The 23352-nt window shown below is 39.8% G+C and overlaps 1 protein-coding gene across 5 annotated transcripts in view; it reads left to right on the top strand.

Annotated features, from left to right (window-relative positions):
- Positions 1–23352, top strand: part of sick (sickie) — a 274376-nt gene that overhangs the window by 79336 nt on the left and 171688 nt on the right. For 2 of the 5 annotated variants that reach the window (XM_089258230.1, XM_089258228.1), the window contains exon 2: positions 8065–9849. The exons of 2 other annotated variants lie outside the window; for them this stretch is intronic. In XM_089258230.1, the coding sequence (XP_089114356.1) occupies positions 8242–9849 (1608 nt within the window). In that variant the 5' untranslated portion in view covers positions 8065–8241. Of the gene's footprint in view, positions 1–8039; positions 9850–23352 lie in introns of all 5 variants that reach the window. One more of the 5 variants, XM_089258229.1, reaches the window with a different exon arrangement.

Below are 23352 nucleotides of genomic sequence, written 5' to 3'. Positions count from 1 at the left end.
GGATGTACTTGTATATAAGGAATATTAGTTTGTTAAGTTTGTTTGGTGATAATGAAGTGCGAGTGGGGAATGAAGAGATTGCACAATTTATAATACAAATCTACCATGAATTGCTGGGATTATTCGGGTAGAGTCCATTTATTTAATATAAAATTGTAAAAACTTCTATAGCTTGAAATATACCATTTATAATTGTTTCCCCAATGCACTATGGGTATTTTTTTGGCATTAATTGTAAATGAAGAGCTAGGAACTTGAAATTTTAGGAATATATTATTAATATTAAAAAGAAAATTCGGATTTTTTTTTTTTACAATTGTGCGTGGCATTCAAATTTTCTGCCCCTTTAACATATTATATTAAATTTAAAAATCATTACCTGTGGGCTCAAATTATTTTTAATAACTTTTTTGTACACTTTTAGCAACTTTAAATTATATTTTTATTATATTTCATTCAACTGCAAGCAGATATTAATATTTGAAGACTCTTAGGGATATATAAAATATATGCGATATAATTTTAAACTGAATGGTCTTCATATTCTTCATCTAATTCAAAATTTAACTCTAAATTTTTATCATCTATGTTTTGATCTTCATTTTCCTCATCCTCATCCTCATTTTCGTCTTCATTTTCTTCTTCAACTAAAGTTGGCTCCATTAAGCCTTCAAATGTTGCTGGTAATTGAAAATTGGGATCTTCCAAAAGTTCAATAACTTCTTTTGGGAATTTTTTTTTTTTGTTTTTCTTTTCGCGTTTTTTTAAACTGAGTGAAGAGAGAAGTGGATCAGATGAGTCTAAAGCCCTATTAAATATATCAGCTAAATTCTCTAATCGGCTACATTTCCTGGCGTGAGATTTCCTATTATTTCTATACAGCTTGTTCCGGGCTTCAGACGCGTTCTCTCCTAATAAGCCAACAGGAATTATGCAACTGCCCATAATTTGATATCCATGCACCAAAATTTTGTGAACAGTTGGGGACATCGGATATCAAGAATAAGTTGACATATACAAACTAAATGTTTCAGAGCAAAACTTTTTAAATTTTGTTGAGTCAACTTTATATTCGCATGATATGCTTATAAGTATTATATAAATTTTTTTTTAAATATCAGCGTTGAAATTTAAAATCGATGAAAATAGATCAACATTTCCGAAAGCTCGTCTTGCTGTATTCCCATCATTGCTATTTCCACTTCCATTAGGCCTGGGTTTATCCACATGAAGACCCATTTCATCCCACAGCCTCCGCTGAATTTCTTGTTTACGCAATGATACCTTTTGTTTGTCGACATCCTTAACACGCCATTTTTTAATTTCGATTCTGTACGATATTTTCAATACAAACTCAAGGAATCGAATCCAAGCATGCAGAGGGCTAACTCCATATTGCAAATTCGTAGAAGAAGTTCTAAAAATCTCCGAGTTGAAATCACTGGTGTTAAGAAGTTGAATGGGTTTGGCTCCACATAAGGGACATGATTGGCAGGAGTTAGTCCCAGTTAAAATATTCAAAACTTTCCCATCGATAAGCGTCATATGGAGTTCATATGCAATATGTATGGTTTTACTTTGAAAAACATACAAATGATTACAAAGATTTTGTATTTGCTGGTCCAAATCGTTTTTTTCCTTTAATATAAGGTTAGTAGTTTCTTTGATAAATTCAATCTTCAGTGGACGGCAGTATCGTACTGATTGTGGCGTAACGTTGCGCCAAATTATTTGATTTTGGTTATCAACTAATTTTAAAGGAACTACTGTTGTTACAAATAGTGATTGATCCAAGGCATTAAGATTATCCGATTGAAATCTTTGCTTATAGATACTTTGCCCTGTTGAACCATCAAATCCATAACTCAAAATCAATTTATAATGTGTTGTTTCAGAAACATTTAGGACATCTTGCTGCATATCAAGGATGCGATCAACCGTATGATTTAACAGATTTTGTAGACGCACTTCGGCTTTTGTTTCAGAGAAACATATATCTTTTGGCCTACATTTCAATTTTTCTTTTGCCACTTCTGAATAAGGTGGATAAATGTCACAATCATGTAGTTTGTTCATTGCTTTTATGTTTAAATATTGCTGCTTTGTAAATCCGCCTTCAATAATAAATGCCAGAGCGTTTTCAGGGCTAATTGGGCAAGGCATTTTGGCTTCTACTCTTTTTCTAAAATTGCTTATATTATCATTGCTTAATGTTTTTTTTTAATACAAATGTCATGTCTTTGTCTTTCGACTTTTTTGCCGATACCGAAGCAGCATGTATAAGCAACTGGGTCGAATGATTTTGTTGTGTGGCAAGATCAGATGCTAGCTTTCTTTTTAATCGATTTCCTGCATCAAGATAGCTAAGTTCTCTACGGCCAGCTTTACTTTCCAAAGTACCTTCACAATCAATTATCACCCTGCCTTCAAGCCATCTAGCATGATGCATTTCAAACCTTTCCAAATTCCGGTTGCACTTTGGCAGATGCTTTTTTACATACTCTACAAATTGCTTTACTCTTTTATCAATTAGATTATTAATATTATTATTGTTAATTTTTTCAATAATAAAGTTTTTTACCGCGTCTTCTTGGCGGTTGTTGTTGGTCCATACCTTCACAAGCTCTGCACGACAAAACTCGTTTTTAACTGCAAAAACTAATTTTTTTCCAAAAGGAACAAAAAGGAAAAAACGAGGTTAATAGATTCCGAACCTGGACATAATACACAACAACGGTTATATCAAACCTCTGTGAAGTGGTGTGCTGCACAAAAGTAATACTCCACGGAACACAAGTACATTTGTTAATTTTTAGCTAAAAATACACATAGACAACACACTGGACAACTGGACAATAACACAATTACAATCAAAAAGTAATAGCAATAACTTATTGTACATACCATTAGGTACGTTTTCCATTATACACTTTCTTTTGTTTATGTTTACACAAAAGCTCCACTTTAATTGCAAGTTGAACAAAATTTCCCACGCTTTTTATATATCAAACGCAACTATGCAACAGCTGACTTTGAGTATGTGTAAAATATTAATGGTAGTCCCTAAATTAAAAAAGAAATACTATTCAATCTAGTTGAAGTATATATATTCAATAAATAAAAGAAAATTTTAAATTGTAAACAAAATTTTTTTTGAATAAATGCCAAAAAAAATTTTACCCATAGTGCAATGCTAACTCTTATTTCTCTATTCGAATATTTTCCATGAATATTTAATGTTTAGTAGAAAACGAATTGGTCTTTCAAATTTAATTTATTAAAAGCTCAGCATTTATTTACTCTGCTTAAGTATACTTACTCTACTTTCTGCCGCCCAATAGGGAAACTCACAGATTTTGATTATATTCCAACTGAAGTTCTATCCACACACAGATTTTTCTACCTTATTGCGACGCGCATCCTTGGCAAACTAATTTCCATATTTCCTTTGCCTATGTTTTTATTTTCGAGAGAACCTCCACCTACCCCGCCCATAAATTGTCTATAGCTGTCATACTTTTGGGCATTTAATAAATTTTATGACTGGATTCTTCGTCGCTTTCCAGTTTTGTTTTTTCATTGCCTTTTCGTTTTGCTTTCTTTTTTTTTTTTTTTTTTTAATAATATTCGCTTTCTGCGTCTTGTCCGCCTGGGGCTATTTCTTCATGTCCCCCTCTCCGTGAATGTGTCGGGCTGCAAGCTTGTCCTGTCCCATAGCTCGCCTCTTCCTCCCGTCCTTCTACCTCCTCTTGTCTTTTGCTCCACCTCTCGCAGCATGCAACAATCTTTTATATGAGTTTATTATGTATGCTTTTCCTTTTGCTTAAAACATACAATTTCCTCAAGCGATTTCCGTTTGCACTGATGAGTCTTATTAAATGCGAGCAGCAGCCAGCCCGGTCCTTGCGTTTCCTCCCCAGGGGTGGCTGCACACACACACTCCCTACACACCCCCTCGCACCCACAAAACATTGTCTACCCGGATTCGGTCGTTAACTAACAAAAATACGACGCCTGCTTGCAAATTGAGCTTTAATTGAATTGCACATAGATTTTTTTGTTTCAGGATTGCTCGCTTTTCCGCTCACAGACAAATTTTTACATCCCTTTCCCAGTTTTGTAAATACTAAAAAATAGAATAGTAAACCCCAGAAAGTTTTAGTACATGCCACATTTTGACGCCTCTCGCGGCATAACTCAAAAGTCTTTAGAAGTGTTTCAAACTGTCATACGCACGTAGTTTTTCCTCCATCTCGCACTCAATGTGTCTATCTATCTCAGTTGCACACATTCTGTCTCTTTCTCTCAGCTCCACTCACTTTTGCAACATTTCGGCGCGTACAACAACAGACTTTGCCACTTTATTATACACTATACTGAGAGAAAAATGGGTACGTTGGTTTTTCTCTGAGCTTTGTTCGGCTTTTGGCCTAATCTAGATTAGAACTAGGGGAGTAAAAATAAATGTATGCTAAGCCATTATATTATAATTGAGGCATCTGATTGTAGCTTAAGGTTAAACCATAACTAATTTATAAAAATAGTAAAAAATTTGAGTATTAATAGCTAAATGCAAAAATATGAATAACAAAAATAAAAATATTGTAAAGGCTCAATTTCAATCCTTACAAGAATCCAATACTATTGACTTCGATTTACTTTTCGAGCTGAATTGAATATTCATCTCAATAAATGAATCAGTTTGAAGAACGAATCTCGGCCTAAACTTAGTGTTCCAACTTATTAAAACAGAAATAGAATTGCTAAATAAAAAAGCTAGGCAGATTAGTGCGGGTTATAAGATGAATTCTTTATCTTTAACGTTTGATTTGAATAGAAAATTCGAATAAAAATAATAAATAATTATATCCAAACATAAGTGAGATCCTTAATGTAGAAAGTTAAGCAATGTCAAGCATGAAGCAATCATAATTCAATAATTTCCCCCGTCAGCTTCAATCTTCAATCTGCTATTGAGTCATTTAGGGTATCTCAATGATTTTCATGGTTCTCGTAACTCTCGCTTCTCGACGACCATTTCGCAGCGGCATTTGAGTGCTGAAAAGAAAGCTAACAGAAAACAGAAAGAAAGAAATAATAGAACTGCAACTGAAAGAGACAGGCAGAGAAGAGAGAGAGAGTGAATAACTAACGCCGAATCAAAAGCATTTCTAACCAACTTTGTGGGAAAGTTTGCGCAGGCGGCGCAACGACTGAGATTGAGTGCAAATAAAATGATGTCATGAAGTGGTAGCAATAATGGGAGGGAGTGGCGGAGGCGGGCGAGGGGGAGCTGGAGTCGCTAGCTAAAGTCCTTATTATTGTTGGCCGGGTGTGAGAGGGCGAGCCAGTGAGTGGAGAGCACTGCAAATGCATGCTCCACTTTATTTCAGCTATCAACTCGTAAAGTTTGCCGCTTGATGACCAGCCGAGCAGAGGGGGCGTAACACGAGTTACTTAGAGGAAGGGAGTGAAAGAGAGAGAGAGAGAGAGAGTTGTGGGAGGGGCACGGTCGTGGTCTGTGATTTTTCTGCAAGAACTCACAAAAGCCGCAGTCGAGTTGCGGCTTTCAAAACTTGAAGCGCAGCAATTACAACAACAACTACATCTAAAGCAACTGGACAGATCTCGACAAGTATTTTGTCAACTCTACCAGCAGCTGTCCAAGTGCTGCAGGTGGCAGCCGGGCCAGTGACTAGGGTATTTAAAGTGTCGGCCATTGGTCCAGTACGCCAGTTGGCCGGCCACAGCTGGAGCAGCAGCTGCTCCTGGCAAACGAGCGCCAACTTCTAATTAGCTTAATAAACAAATTCTTGGCCCACTTACAGCAGGTAGCTGCAGCAGCTGGGTCTCCTCTGCCCTAGCCCCAGTCCCAGTCCCGACCGCTGCCCCTGCTCCCATTCCCTTGGCCTTGCTTCAATTCGCTGCTTTGCAATTCAATTAAAAATTTACATTTAAATTGCAAACTACTTTTATACTTTATGGCCCACTTTTGATGCATTAAGGGAAAATAGTTTTTGCGAGGGTTGCCTTTGAAATCGTCAGAGTTAATAGGTGAAACGATACCTCGACTGTCTGTTAACCCGTCTAACTGCTTCTTAGAACCTTAAAGATTGCCTTTTAGCAAGTTGGCCGGCCTTTTCAATACCCCACATTTTAGACTGAATGGTATGCTTGATCTTCTACAGATATTTCGGCTTTGTTTCAACTAAAATCTGCTTTTTTATATATTTGTTTTCTTCCCTTTATCTCTTATTTATTGCCTCTTCAATAATAAACAGTCCTGGAACCAAGTAATAGTCCCTTGGGATGGAGCAATTTTCGCTTTGACCACTTCACTGACCTCGCCATTTCCGTGGCAGTTTTTCCACTGAGGCCAGACGCTTTTGCAGGCCATTTAATTTGATCAGGTGCCAGCAATTATGCAACTCGTTGGCTCACTGCCTCTCTCACCTGAGGCAGGCTTCAATTTGCAGTTGTTGTTAATGGCAATGAAAGTTTTTCCAATTGCTTGGCATCTAAATACAGTTTGTACTTTTTGTGTATAGGGAGACGAAACCAGAGAGAGAGAGAGAGAGGCCAAGGAATGAATGGAATACATTGCATGCCACAAGGTGTTGCGGCTTTGAGTGAAAATTCTTCATCAGAGATGCTGTGGATCATTAAGGCAGCAGGATATATTCAAGCCTTCCAAAGTCCTGAGCTGAGCTCACAAGCTTCAAAGAGAAGCTTGACTGACTGACATTAGCAGTCTTGTCGATTCCTTAAAGTGCATTGATTTTTCAGCATTTCCCTGCTGCATTTTCGTTTCTGTTTCGCATTAAATATTCAACTTTTGACACGCCTTTAAATTGTTCCTTTTTGGCATTTGCATTGCATTGGATTCCCTTCAATTTCTGCAATTCAAATTATTTTTGCTTTTCCAGCCACAGCTTTTAAGTAAATTTTGTGGCCTTGTGGTTTTTCTTCAGCTGCATTTTCAGTTTAATTCAAATGTTTTTCTTCTGGATAAATAAAATGTTCACAATTTGTAGCGAAAATGAGATACAAACTATGATTTATGTGTGTTTGAAATGTTAAATGCGCTAAATAATACTTCAGAGAATTTAGTTGTGGAACGGGAAATTGTGTTTTATTTATTTATTACTTTTTGTTTATCTGTTATATTTGTTGCTTAATCTCTAAGGATTAGTTCGTGCTTTTGGAAGGTCTAACAAAAATAAAACGAATATTTAAGTATTTGAATTTACTTTTGTAAATTTAAATCAACTTTTTATCATTCTATAAATTTCTTGGATTTATTGTACTTATCTGAAAATATGAAACACGGCTTGATTGACGTAGTTTATGTATGGAGAGTTTATTTATCATATTTACGCACTTGTTTTGTTAGTAGTATGAATTTGTTTCTGAGGAAAGTTGTAAATTTTCATGAATTGATTTATATGTGCTTATTCCTTGTATTTTATCTTTATTGTGTATATTAAAATTAAATTGGGCAAACATTATTAATTTCTATGTGTGCTTATCTTTGGTAGCTTATCGCTAAGACATTTCTCTTCACGGTTGTTGATTTCGCACATTAGAGATCATATTCAGCTTCATACAATGATATAGTAAAATCCCTTTTTACGGATGTCCTGCTCCGCTTGCCTCGCTTCCTTGGGCAGTTCCTTTCGCTGTTAATTGCTTTTGTAGACAAATTATAAAGCGCTCGAGTGGCTGCGGCAGCCGTTTGTATGCATCACTCAAAAACAGACAAAACCACGCCCCCGCCTTCCGTTCATGACCATGACTTTGCCTCGGGGCTGCCCAGCATCAGCATCAGCAACAGCAACAACAATTCCGGCGGAACTGGGCAGAAAACAAATAGAAAACTCTTGTTTGGCTGGCGGAGCAGTCCAGTCGTCAGTTTTAATTTAACTTTGACATGCATCAGCTCAAAAATCCAATTACAAAACAAATGTACAAAGCGTGCGCCCTTTTTTATTTTTTGCTCTTAACTGGGCCCAAGCTGAAAAAAATACTCAAACTGCCAGCTAAATCCCATTAACGCCTGTGTAGATATTTTTTGACCGGGTCGAGCCGAGCTGAAGATTTATGAAACCATTAATTTTATGAACAGTGAACAAAAAAATCAAATTAAAAAGTGTTAAAGGAAAAAAAAAAGCAAAACAAAATCGAGTAGCGAAAAAGTGAACAATGTGGGCGAGTGCCCGCCCATAATGAGTGGAAGCAAACATGTCGAGACGTTCCGATCGCAATGCCAACGAGGAGGAGGAGCAGCAGCAGCAGCCGCAGCACCAGCAGCTGCAACAGCTGCACCGTGGCGCCCGACCCAAGGCACAGAAAACGCTGCACTCGAAGACTGCCAACTACATGGAGCTGGAATTCAGCCAAGTGGCGCACAGCTGCAGCGAGCTGCCCGTTAGCTATGCCGTCAGTACGGTGGTGCCGGCGGTGGCGCGGGACGAATATCGGCAGCCCGCTGCTCCGCCCACGCCGCCGCCGCTCTCGCAAATCCCGTCGAGGGAGTCGCGGCTGCTGCACTCGGCGCCGAACACTCCCAGTCGGGGCAAAGTGGTGCTTAGCAAAAAGGAGCGCAAGGAGCTGAGCAAACAGCTCGGGCTCGAGGAGCTCGCCGTAAGCAGCTCGGCGCAGTCAAGCCCCTACAAGGGGCGTGTCACGGAGCTGAAGAACTGCATAGCGCGCGGCCTGTTTGCCACGTTGCATCGCGGCTCGCAGAAGTCGTTGCAGGCGGCGCCTGCCAGCCAGGACATGCAGCTCAGCCAGGAGCTGTCCCCGCCGCCGCCGGCCCCCGAGCTGGCCAACAACAACGAGGACGACGCGGCTGATTACACGGAGAAGCTGAAGAACCTGCCGGTGCGCCAGCGCAAGGCGGCGACCTCGCACATGGACAACTACTGCCTGTTCGATCCGGTGGACTTCATCAATGAGAAGGCGCTGCGCTATCCTGGCAATGCGCACCATGGACTGCGGGATCCCCTGTTCAGCTCGCGGCAGCACTTGGTGTGTGAGGACGAGGAGCTGGTGCCCGAGGTCATTTACGATGGTGATGAGCTCGAGGAGACGATTATCATCGAGACGTCCTGCGAGGCAGAGGCCGAGACGGAAGGCAGCGCTTGTGCCTTGCCCAGCTTTGAGCATCACAATTACTTTGTCATCGATCCGGCGGACTTTGAAATGGAGCCGGCCCCACCGGACATTGGCATACCCAATCCATTCAGCAATGAGCAGCTCGTGCATGCCAAGCTGGAGCGGCAGCAGCAGCAGCAGCAGCAGCAGCTGAACGAGTGCGAGTCGGCGCCCAGCATGTCCAACAGCCAGGAGTCGAAGGACACGGAAACCACCTCAACGGCACTTGTCGAGTCCTCCACATCCACAAACTCGGCCAGCTCCAGCAGCAGCTCCAGTGCGACCCAGCAGCAGCAGCAGCAGCAGCAGTCACTGAAGAAGAAGCTCACATTTCTGAATCTGTCGCCCTTTCGTCCTGCAGCCAAGAAGACCAATCAGAAATCCGCAGTGGAGCAGCGCGCCATCTCGGAGCTGGTTACCACCGATCACATGCTGCATCTGCAGAAACTGTTGCAGCAGCAGCGCAAGGATCAGCGCGCCCACACGGTGCCTATCGAGTCTAACTACGTGCTCTTCAATCCGGGGCCCGTGCCCAGCCGCCACGTCCAGTACAAGATACGTAAGCCCCGCCCGCTCTCCACGCACAGCGACGCCGACAGCGGATTCCTATCGCCTTGCTCCCCGGACGAGCTGAAGGCTAATCCGAGCATTCTGGTGCTCCAGCAGTGCGACAGCGTCCAGGGGTACATTGAGGTGAGAGGATATCTAAATTAATCTAAAAATTATATACATTTTTTTAGATTTAGTAATAGTTTTTCCTACTGAAATATTTATAATAACTATCATTTTCTTTGCACCGGAAATAAATTTTAGATAAAAACCAATTTATATGGATGATCAATTAGATAACTTTCGATAGCCCGAATTGATTTTTCCATTAAAGTATCTTTCTCTGAAACACCTTGAAAACTATTCGAATTTCGAAAAAAATGCTACACTTTTTATTTAGATATTCTTACCATAGCATAATATATAATTATAAAGTAGTTTATATTCAAGAATATAGATTTGGTGCAAGCAGTCGTGCGTACCCCAATTCTACAAATGAATTTAAAATATATCTAAATTGAGACTTTATGTATCATATATTCTTATTTATTATTGCTGATATAACAGAGCTTGATCGTAAGCCGTGCCATTTTCTTCCATTTTTTAGACACTAAATATTTCCCGAGTTCCTGACAATCGATTTTACTACATCTAAACGCTTCAACTGCCACATTTATATCGATTAGATATTCAAAGTACAGCTTATCTGAGACTTCAGCGAGAATACATTATGTGTGAGACCTGCCCCGAGGGTTCATTCCTCGGCAGCCACATGCGCACACCCCATATCCGCATATCCAAAGCTGGTAATCATTGTGGCATGTTTCGGGTTCGCACTTGTCGCCATTTGCCGGCTCACTTATCTTAACGAGCGGGCAACTTAACAAGTCTTATTATGCAGCTGCTCCCTTCGGGGGAGTGCCTCCGGTTCGTCCTGTTCGGGAAATCCTACAGAGTAGAAATTATCAAACACCCATGAAAGTGCAGTCGGGGCTGAGCAGTGCAGCCAGGCAGCAGGGAGGTTGCTAGTTTTGGATTTATCAGGGGGTTGAGTTTGGCTTTTGGCCCTGGTGATTGCATCAATTTTACTGTTTTCTTTGCGTCAAGTGGCAGCCACTGCCATCGGCGCCTCCGGGGAGCAATCAATCCTCGCTTTGGCACTGCGCGCTTCATTAGTTTTCCGCTGGAGAATGTGGGAGACAGCGCGAATAGCAAGAGAAATACTTTTCGCACAGCTGTGCTCAGCATCTTTTGCGACTTTTAATGGAATTGAATTAAAAATTGTTGCCCTGACAACGCATTGTGAGCTCGCCCTCATGCGCTTGCCACAGGCATTTTGAGTCATTTGTAAATTGAAATGCGCTCGGCACCAAACAACAAAAATTGCCCGACAACTGAGCCGGAACTGAGGCAGGCCAGAACCAGGCCTCTGGCATCCACTGAAGTCTACTTATGGCCGCTCAACAAACCTGGGCAACCGGAGCGGAGTGTCAACTGCAGTGCTTTTCGTATTTGTAATGCAGGCAGTCAAACATGGTCAAGGGACGGTGCCACGAGGGTGGCTAGCGGCTCATGGCTAATGGGGGATAAGAGGGAGAGGGACAACGACAGAAAATATAAATGGAAATTGAAAGGAGAAAAAAAGGTTAAAAACATTTGAGAAAATTATTGAAATAAAAGGTGAAAATTCGGCATGAAACAGTAAATGCAAATGCGGCTCTACTCAAGAGAGTGTGTAACGTATCTGAGGACAAAATCGAAGAAGATTAAATATAAGCCTAGAGAAGGATCAGCTAAAAGACAGGAAACCAAAAATTTAAATAAATAAGATTTTAATATGCAAGAGAATAAATTCTGAGCGAGCAATTAAAAGAGTTAAGAATGGGAAAATGGCTTGAGCAAATGACAGCTTTTAAGGCAAAAATAAAGAAGATTTTAGCGCAAAACGACTGAGAATTCTCCAAGATAAGATTATATTCCTTTAGTATTGTCAGTATAAAATAGATGGATATATTTATGGAAAATTTATCAACTATTTCAAAGATATGAAAATATAAATGATAAGAATTTTTTAACTACTTCCCAAGATACGAAAATATTTAATAACATGTAAATGAGAAACATTTATATAAGATTCATGAACTATTTCCGAAGAAGATAAGAAAATATACATGAAAATATAAATGAAAAACATTTATTTAACATTTATCAACCACTTACCTGCTGCAAATGTTGTGCAGGCTTTGAGATTTTCTAATTTAATTAATTACAATGGCTTGATAAGAAGAATGAATCACATAAAGAGTGGAGTTTATGTGCCTGGGCAACAATCTCCGCACCCTCTCCTTTTCTCTGTTTATCTCGTCTCACTCTCTACGACTCTGACTCGCTTAAATGCGTCGCTTTGCGGCACTTCCTTTATAGTCTCACTTTATAGTCACTCTATTTGGCCCGCCCGCCTCTGGCCCGCCCACACTCATTAATTCTAACCAAACAGAAGTCGAGCAATTTATGCAAAGCGACACATGACTCGCTTCCACTTGGCCATAAATTCGACTGCCGCCGCCCCACTCGACGGCCGCTCGCCCGCATCCTTGTGCTTGTTGCGGGCCTAGCCCAATGTGCCGTGGCGTAGCACCCAGCACTCTCCATTGGGTAATCCCCACTCTGGAGAGCATGGAGCGCATAGAGCTCAATGTGCGTTCGCCTGCCAGCCAAAGAACTCAATTGCAAATTGCAACTGCCACTGAGGCATGCAATTTTCTCGTGCTACACTGGACGAGCAACTCGTCCGGCTTCCCCCCACCCGGCAAACTCTTCGCGAGGCGCTAAGCTGTCAAATGCCGGACGTAGTCGTAGTCGTGGTCCGGCTTGCCACCACAGAGGCTGCTGTTCCAGCTGCTGCTGCTGCTGCTGCTGCTGCTGCTTCTCTTCCTCTCTCGTATTTGGGGGTTGCCACGCAGCACAGCATTGTTTATGCGCTTGGAAATGTTTCCTATGCGGCACAAGTCGCGTGTCGCGTGTCGCGGGCTACTTTATGTGTAACCCCTCTCTTATCGGATTGTATCACCCCTCCCGGCCATACATGACATGCATACACATTCAGATATGTACACATATGTATACATACATACATGTATATGTGTATATGTATGTATACTGATACTGATTAGTCCAATAAGTTGTAAAAAGTGTCGCCCCCGACTCGCGCGGCGATTATCTCTTCTCTGGCTTCCATTTCGATAACTTTTTGATTTATGACTGGCAATAAATGTTGCAAGTGCACTTTATAATTATGTGCCTCCCGCCGGATGTTGCACGAATGGATATAAAATGGCCACTGCCGATGCCATATGTGCGCAAAATCGTTCATAATTATAGTGAATAAATCCCAGCAAAAGAAAAATGTGCAAAAAGTGTGTTCGTGTGTGTGTGCTTGCATGTGTGAATACGGCATTATGAGAGAATGCGATGCGCTGCAATTCCATGAATTTATAGATTATCATGAAACCCCACACTGAACACAGAAACTTCTACATATACCGTATATACCTTAATATGGCCGTATATATCACTCTACATTTATGTCGCATACTATAATTGTATGTATCTTCTAAGGCGTTTGCCGGAGTTCATATACAAACATATTGTTTCTTTAAAGATCTATGATATAGATTGTATGCATTTGATAGACAACTATCCATTCAAATAGTAATTCATATGAAAATTTATCCGTTTAAAAAAAAAATAGTGTATTGTATTTATCCTCTCGATAATAAAACCCATTAAGAGTTCACTCAATTTATCAACTTTTGCTTAAGTAAAATCCTTTTTTACGATACAGAATACGGCATATATTGCAAAAATGTAAATAGATTCAATCGGGTGTGCCATCAGCTCTACTATATTTATATTTATGATAGATACAATCTACTCTTTGAGATAAAATATGTTAGCTTTAAGTACTCTAAGTTCGTTAATATTAATAATTATTCGTATTTTATTATTGTTGACTACCTTTCTCTAGTTTTAAACTACATAGATTATTTATAAATAATTATATAATAATGCAATAAGTCTACAATTACTCAATGGATAGATTAAACCTCTTCATCCAGATGACTGTCTCTGAAGAAAATTGGTAACATAGATGAAAATATTCTAACTAAATTTCTTGCGTGTTACAAACGCTTTAGCCTAGCTAACATAGGCACTTAAGTGGAGAACGTTCATTACAAATTTTAATTTCACAGTGCAACAGTTAATTCCCTTTCTCTGACTATTTAAATGAATTGTCAAATGAATAAAAAAAGGCGTATTTTTGCATCGAAATGATGGATGGGAGCTGATAAGCAACTGCGACTGCAACAGCAGCTGTCAATGGAATCTATATATGTACATCGGTATGTAATATATACATATATGTACATATATATACCCCACGAAGCATTAAACTGGGGAGTCTGCAATAAGCAACAATGTATTTGCCATGGGCTTTCGCTCATTCTCCCAGGGCTTTCTTCTCTCACACATTTGCCAGTTGTTTGGTTTTAATAATAATTTCATTGCAACAAAATAATGTGTGTATGTGTGTGTGAGAGTGTGTATTAATATTGTGCGTTAATTTTATGGCCAGCTGGGCCGCATTACCAACGTCTGTTGCCATGAGGTTCCGGGTAGCAAGGCCGGAGGGGCACAGGAACTGAGCCGTTTAATGGATGCTAGCGTTATTAATGCACATGCGACAAGGATGAGGAGATCGGGGCTGAGGCGAATGACGCTCTGAACAATGTCCTTCAGCATTTTTGCTGCACTTGAAGTTCTTTTTTTACTCGTTTTCAATTTGCGGCGCACTATCAGAAATGCGTCCGCTACAGGCCTGGCTGGGTCCAGTGCGTCGCCTGGTTCCGGGGCCCTCAGGGCAGTCAGCCAAGACCAATAGCCGTGTTGAGCGAAGACCCAAGAGGAACGCCAATGTCGACGCACAGCTCTGACAGCTAAATGCGTTGCACTTATGCTTAAAACATGTCAGACGCTGTAGACAGCACTCAAACCTGCTAACAGGCAGACAGACAGACAGACAAACAGCCTGACTCGCAGGCAGACTACAGACAGACAGATATTCAGACTGTGGAACGAATTTCGCACTGAAATGGACCCCTGCAGGGCCTAGTAGTCGAATGCAGTCGAAAGGCGTTGCCTACTTTTTGGTGCATTCTCCAGCTCCCTTTCACGCTCTTGATGCCGCTGCCACGTCAAAGATTAGAGGCTTTCATTGCTATTAGATTGCGGCTCTCCATTGGAAATAAGTAATTAAGCTTTATACAGAAACACCTTAACGTTCATTTTGGTTCATTTCTGTTTTGTTTGGTTCATTTCTGTCCTTCATTTATTTATATGTATATGTGATCCTTGTGCTGACCTCAGACTGAAACTTGAATGTTTGTGATATTGTATAGAACAAAAGTTTCCTTTAAAATTCGTAGTTTTCTGTAAAATGGAATTCATGAGAATAATCAGTTGAGCTGCAACTCGGATAGATTTACTTTTAAATACATAATATATAGATGTAGGTATGTTCATTAAAATAACCAATGGAGGAAGTCAATAATTATAGTGATTAATACTAATTGTTATTATTCAAGCATAAATATCACATTGTTCTAGTTTTGTTTAGAGTATGGAGTATGGAATGTAATTGAATAGCAAATGCTGATCATATATAGCTATTTAGTAATATATATACAATATTACCCGGAAGACATTATAAACAGATGAGTTTGACCAAGAAAAAGCATTAAATTTTAATAGCCGAACGAACGCTATAAGCGAAGTCATTTGTATTTACACTTACTTATACATATGTATAAGATATTGTGTAAGGTTACATTATTTTCCATCCGGGGTCAGAGTCTCAGTCTGCCCAGGGCCATAACTCACAAGAAATTTGTAAGTAGATACGGGACTTTACGTGGTTAGAGAAATAGGAGAGGGTGGGGGAGTTATTATGTATCAAACGGCCACGCACCCTGAACTCGCCGACCACGCCTACACGTTCGCACGTGGGAAGGCTGCAGCGATCGAGTGGCGCGATCAAGCGCACTCTAGATTGCTGGGGTCGGGGTTGCAAAGGCGTATTGCGGGGTATTAGTGGGGCTACTACGATTGGTAGACCGCGGATCGAGGAACGCCCAGCGTTGTCGCCGGCGTTCACTCCAGACCACGCGATTTTTGCATGCCAGAGTTTTAACCTTCTGGCGAACGGGGTTTGACCTCGTTCTAACTACCTGTTAGTATTGTTATAATTGTTAGTGAATTATTGTTAGCATACTAACTACAAATAAATGCGCAACTGTTTCTATATATTTTTCTTATTTTATTTCATATATTACCATACACCTTCTACCCTTTGCCCATCAGTTCTCTATTTTCTTCTTATCTTTTCTCTTCTCCGACTGCTCAAACCGAGAGCTAAAAACTTACTGCCATCTGCGTGCAGCTTTCAAGCTTCCCCTCCCGCTCTCCAGATTTCACCACGCGACCAGCAATGCAATCCACCACCGCGAGCTTTCAAGCCGCACGGTTGCATTGCTGATCGCGTGCCCGCCCACTAATTTGAATTTTGCTTACTGTCTAGAGTTAATAGCTATGGCACCTGTATCTACTTACTATCTTACAAACTAACGCTTAGTCTGCTTACTATCTAACTTACTATCTACCAAAAATATACAACAACTATAAGATATAAACTTAATGGCTACAAAAATCAATCCAATCCAACTTAATCGCTATGATCATAATACAAATTCAACAACTATAAAGATCAACCAAATACAATTCAATTCAATTCAATTAAATTCAATTCAGTTCATTTCAATTCATTAACTTAATCGCTACAAAATATAATATAACTTAACGACTATAATTCACTTCAATTCAATTCATTAACTTACTTGCTACAAATATCATATAAACTCAACAACTATAATTCAACATGTAAGGTGGGCAAAAAGGCCACCTTACAATTGGTATATGAGTACCTCTACCCATTATTCTGCACTCTTTCAGCTTTCCCTAGCTAGCTAGCTTAACTAACCATAACACATGCCATGCATTACTTTCTGTGATCAGAACAGATTTACAGTATGTCAGCGCTAGAAGAGGAAAAGTTTGCGCTTAAAATATAATCGCAGCGCTTAGGTGGTTCTTAGCTGCTGCAGCCTGCAGCAGCGATACCATTAAGCATGCTCCCTTTGTCTCTCGCTCTTTCTCTATCTCTCTGTTGCATTCTTTACGTATTCTCTAAGCAAGCCGTGCCGCTGCTCTGTGTGATAAATTATGGTCATAATTTTTGGCCACTAACAAGGCAGCGATGCCTGAACACTCTGGCCACTCTAGCACTTTGATGTTGCCAGCTTGTTGCTGCTTTTCCTGCTGCTGCGGCAGCTTCTCCTGCTGCTGCTGCTGCTGCTGTTGTTCTTGCTGTTGAATAGTTGTGTTTTTCTCGCTTAATTCATATTTTAAACTGCTCTTGGCAAGTCGTCTGCCGCCTGGCCAAAGTGCATTTTTGGCTTATTGGCAAATTTATTTATTAAATTTCTCCACTGGCCAAAAGCAGCCGCCCGGCTGCACTCAATTTTGCTGTTTGTTGTTGTTTGTGTAACTAACTAATTAAAAAGTTATTTTTTAGCTTGGCGCAACGTATTTATGAGCTGCCGTTAGCCTCGAAATATGCAATTAATTTCGTAGCTCAAGCCAAAGCTGAATGCGGCAAAGAAAAGGAAGAAAAATACATAGAGTAATTGCATTGTTGCATTTGAAATTTCTTAAAAGGGATTCTTTAAGGCCATTTCTCTCTATTTGCATTTCTTTTGGCCATAACGATTTACGCAGCGCTGCATGCAGCTGAAAGGTAAGAAAACATGGCGAATAAATCAGCGCTGAGCAGTGGAAGTTGAAGCCATTCCACAGAGAGACAAAGATGCCATCGAGCACTTGCCTTGCGAGGCATCCGAGGAGCAACTGGGATAAACTCCAAGCCCCGGGCAGGAATAGCTGCGCACAGCTTATAAATGTGAGCAAGCAAAAAGACAGCCCGAGTGAAGGAAGCGTTTCGCGTCGCCTCTGGAGCGGAGGATAAGACGTTGCCTAGATACCCTTTGCAGGCTGGCAATTACCCCGAGAGGATAGCAGATATTTGATGGCCGCATTAAACTTGATGAAATCTTTTCTCATTTAACACAGAACGTCTCAATTTCATTCCATGGATAGCTTATAGCCTTAGCAAATTCGGCATTATTATCAACTCAAATAAAATGTCGAAAATCCTTAAGCACGACAAGCTGACTGTGTTATTAAATGGATTTCAGATAGGATGAGCTCTTGTAGAACATATTATGTATATTTACAAAAATATAATTATTTATTAATGTTTAATTATAAATAAAAGTATTTTGTTTATCAGTTTAGTAGTTTAAGTAAAAAAGATTATAATCCTTCACACATTAAGTGTGCTAATCAATAAATCAGAATCTAAATTTAAACTTTATCTAACGCATATGAATATTTTATTCGATTCTTGACAAGCCTGATGACAATTTCTGGCGACCTTTTCGGTCAGGGCATCGAATATTGTTTGCATAACTTTGAGCTCGGCTTACAGCATACAAAAACTACTAAAAAAAGTAAATCAAAATGAAAACAAACAGAAAGATTTTTAGAGCAGGCAGCAAAAGAAAGTTTTGCATTTCGCACTGGCTGCACTTTCGAATCAGTTCTCAAGTTCTGCAAATGGCATTAAATATTTTGTGAGCTGTCACAAAAGAGTGCCAGCGCAAACGAGAGGAGTTTTTGCTAATTATAAGAGCGCAGAAAAAACATAAATAATTGGCTAGATAAATAGGCTTTGGGCTGCGGCTTGTCGAGTGCGGCGTTACCAGGTGACAAAAGTTATCCGAGCAAAACAAACATGAGAATTTATGATGTGACGACCCGGGCTCGCCTATCAATAACCCCCTAGATGGAAGCACAAGCACCATAAAACTAATGCCACAGTATGGGGAGCCAAATGTCATGGGCTTACAGCTGAGAGTCCTGCGAAATTAATAACCTACTTTTTGCTTCTTCTCCTTTTTGTCCTTTTTCTTTTTTTCTCAGTGTGTATCCCTTTGTGTGCACTTTGAACCCTGAACTGTTGTTGTGCACATGCTGGGGGATTTATTTGCCGGAAATAAATATTAGCCGCAGTCAAACACACTTAAGCCTACGTCGGCCATTTATAGTTTTGCAGAGGAGGGAAATTCTACACGAGGTTTTACACAGGCTTAGAACTTGCTTTACACGCACGCACACAATGATATATGTGTATATATATGTATACAGTTCGATTTCCTTGTTGTTGTTGTTGTTGTTGCTGTTGCAAGGCGCGTCGTTCCCATAATTGATTTTGTATTGGTTTCGCCCCTTGCTCCCTCCTGCCAGAGGCTGGACAGAGTCGAGCTGGCTGTGGGGGGAACTGCATATAAAACGCATATTGAATTTCAAAGAGTTTCTCTGCAAATATACATCAATCTGGGTTTCGCGTACGTTTGTCTGTATGAGTGCAGCTAAGGTTACAAAAAGGTAACTGTCAATGCAACATTTCAGTATAAAACTTTATTCATAATCGAATCTAGTTTAAACCTAATTTCGAATTTCAGAAGCAAAAGAAATGAAATTCATACAAAAAGCGTAATAAAAACTTACCCCTGGCTGACTGCTGTAGTACCTGTGATGATGGACCTGCTGAAGATGCTGCAGAAAAGCAAACATTTTGTCTAAGCCAAACACAGAAATGATAAAAGGGGTGCACAAGGCCAGTCAAGAGAGAGTTGCTCGAATTGTAAACGAATAGGATAAAGGCTTGAGATAAGTTCTTTAAAAAGCGCTAAGATTTAAATAGATAAATAGGTATAATGGATGTGTAGATTTGTAGACGAATGCAGATGGATTGTAAGCTATATTATATGTAAGATTCAGCAACATGAAAAAATATATGAATACATGCCACAGTAAACAAAGAGAAATTTGATGAAAGTATAAATAAACAAAAAAATATGAGATAATAGAGTGATGGAAGGCGGATAGATGAAATATATATAAAGAACTATATAATAAATAGATGTAATATTTATATTTTAGATATAATATATGGATACAAATATATATAATATAATAATAGATGAGTGAAGCGAGACCTACAAAAGACAAAGACAAAAAAGAGTTAAATATATTGATGATAAATTAATGAAAGTAACCTTGGTAACTATATATAGATCATGTTATATAAATCGTATAAACAAGCTAAGATCATAAAGTTTAAATCGCCCAAAAACTTGTCATTGGGCTTGGCTAACAATATTTTTCGCAATATCCATTAACTTTTATATGCAAGTCTAAATGCTTATTTGAAAGAGTTTTCCTAATCTGCCAATCAATCAAAGGAAACTGCAGACGTGACATTCATAAGCACATCAAAAGGCTTGATCGATATTAGCTTGAAGAATTCGTTTGCTTTTCACTCATAATCCATCATGCTGATTCTGACTTTAAAGGCAACCCTCGCTGCCTCTGCTGTTGATGTGGCTGTTGCTGTTGCAACCACCAAACAAAAGGCTAAACAACAAAGAGCAAATCGAGTTGTTTTTGCTGTTGCTGTTGCTGTTGGGTGCAGAGGCAACACAGAACTGAAAACAGAAAACAGAAGCCTTTGCCTGCGAGCATCTGGGGGTAAATGTTGCACAGGTTGCCATGGCCTACGGAAAATCTCACTGTCCGTTGCAGCTACCCACAATTCTCTCAGCTGCTCTGGAGTGTGTAATAATTTGTTTTTATGCCCCAGCTCTACTGAAGGCTCGCCTCCTGTAATGTAAACTATGCAGCAGGGTAGCGGCCAGGGCCTGTCAGGGCCTGCGGGGGTTGCAGGCGTGCTGCTTCATCAGCATTCAAGCCACCGGCTGATCTGTGCGAAAGTATAACAAATATTTATGCTTTGAGCTGTGTTATTAGATTTTAATTTCTTGCACCCATGGAAATGATGGGCCCACCCTCAAGCAACTGCCAACTCCAGCTCGCCTCCTGCCTCCTGAATACCTTTTTCTTGTCTCGCTAAGCGTGCGAATGTTTCTGGCTTGTACTTTGCATTTGGTAGGGTGGCGAATGCTTGTTCCCCTGACAGCATTATGGGTGGAGGCACGCCCTCCCTTTTGGCATTGTTGCAAGGTGTCATGGCCAGTAATTGAGTATGGTTTACGCCTGTGCCTCATCATTTCGGCATTTTCTGCATTTGCAACTTGCAAATATTTGAGTAACTGGCTTCGTTAGGGCATTTCTTTCTATCATTCTCTAAGTTTGAATACCCTGTGTGCAAGTTGGAAAGAGGGCATGTCAATTCGAAGAATCGAAATATGTATAGAGCATACGATTTCATAGTAAGATATTGAATAGTCTAATTATATATACTCAGCATATGTTAAAGGTGGGGTAAAATATCTCAACACAACAATAAATATAGGGTATTCATTGGTCTCTCATTATTAAGTTTGCTTTTTTTTAAGTGCTGCCACAATGCAAATTTCTGTTTGGCACGTGATGAAACTTGCAGGAGATACGTTAGAGAGTGAGGGAAAGTGTTTCGGGCGTGTGGGAGTGTAGGAGGGGCCGGGGTAGAGGGAAAGTGCAGATAGCAGCTGCTTCAACCACCGAACACTCTGCGCCCTTTTTTTCGGGAAGAAGGCTGAGCTGACTGCTACAAAATGACGTTTACAAAATTACATTATTAGAAATTGATGGTTAAGTAGAGGAGTTCCAAAGTGAGTTACGGAAAGGGAAGGGGAGGGGGAAGGGAGGAGAGCGAGAAATGGGGTGCTGGTGCGTGTTAGAGTTGTCAGCAGTTTGCGCTTTTTGCAAAGTAAAATATTTGAGTTTGTTGGCCAAGTGGGGAAGGGGGGTGAAGCGACTGCTGTGAACTGGATTCCATTAAAAATAAAAAGCAGAAAATATGTCAGCAACGCTCTAATGAGCGTCAGTTGCACAAACAGTGGTTAGCGCTGAGTGGCAGGAGGGGCAGCAGGGGCAGGAGTGGCTGCTGCAGCACCTACTAGCCCAGCATCAGCTGAGGGAATTTTTAATAATAAAAACCTCATTTCAACCAGATCCGGATCGTTGCCCACTTCTAAGCTCTGGCCACATTTCAGCTCTGTGCGACACAGAAACCGACTCTAACCTCAATGCAACACGCACTCACTTCTTCCCCACCTCCCCTTCCCGACTAGAATCCATTTCCATTTCTATTTGCAACATGTTGAATAGTTTATATATGCGTTTGCCTCATCGCAACTCGTTTGGCTTTTTGTGGCGTTTGCGACCGTTTTGAAATATTGAGAAAAAAAAGGTTCACGGTGTAAATGATGCCCCTAAAAAGCTTTTAAGCTGCTTGAGCCAAAGAACTGCCTCCATGCGAGGGTCTCTTAAGCAGTTTCGTGACTCTATATATTATGTAATTATTTCACATAAAATGGAATTTGCATATTATTTTTGAAAATAAATCTAAATACTTTATCAGTAGACCTAATTTTATATAAGAATTATTAATTAATAATATATATATCTCTACTGTATCATTGAGAATACTACAATGATTGAAATAGAGAAGCGTAGCTTCCTAAGGAATTTGAATTTGGGTCTAATGATTATCTCTTCAAATCAAAACGCTTCATATACACAGTTGAAGAAGGCATAACAAAATATAAAGTGGATGAAATATATTAAAAGTTTATAATCTGAGTCTAAGAGGAAAATAATAGTTTATAGACTTCATGCCAAATAAAAAAACAAAAAATCATGAACAAATTTTCATCATATTATGTCTTCATATATTTTAGGTACAATATTAATGTAGAAGAAAATCAGGAAAAAAACATTATACGACTATCTGTAAAATACAAGAATTCTAATGAATTCCCTCTGTACAATTAGACATTTTTTAAATTTTTTTGTTTTCAGCTAGAAATAAATAGTATCTGTAAATAAAACAATTTAATACAAATTCCCATTTACAATATTAAATTTGAATAGTTATTGTTAAAAATATAGTTAAAATTCTGAGAATAGTAGAAGTAGCCCTCGTCTTGTGGACATCAGCTGAAGTTTCTCTTTGTTTTTATTATTTTTGATAGCAGACAAGAACTGAAATTGAAACAAGTAAGAAGACTCTAGTCGAGACTGCTCGACTAGGATATACCCTGAACCCTCCAAGCTGATATTCTTATCATTCTGCACTACTTTTATGCACGCACACATACATACACATGCATCCACCCTCACGCGCCGCGCTCTGCTAACTGCGCAGTAAGCAGCGACTGCGCTTGGGATGCGCTGCAGTGTGGGCAATAGTATGAGAATTTACTTGGTGAATAACTTCGTTTGTAAGCATACGATCTTAATGAAATTTTTAGGGCGTAATTATATGGAAAGCACAAGTCTCTAGTACTTGAAATACGTTTTTTACAAATTACGGGCGAAGGGGGCGTGGTATCCAAAATCTGTTGATTACAAAATGTTTGTATTCATCATATGTATATACACAGTAAATCTGAAGTATCCACGTCT

The sequence above is a fragment of the Drosophila navojoa genome, chromosome 3 (genome assembly GCF_054131105.1).
Source record: "Drosophila navojoa isolate 15081-1374.11 chromosome 3, UAZ_NAV_1.0, whole genome shotgun sequence".
NCBI classification, from domain to species: Eukaryota; Metazoa; Arthropoda; class Insecta; order Diptera; family Drosophilidae; genus Drosophila; species Drosophila navojoa.
Note: the sequence above shows the minus strand (reverse complement) of the source record. Positions and strands in the feature narration are given on the sequence as shown.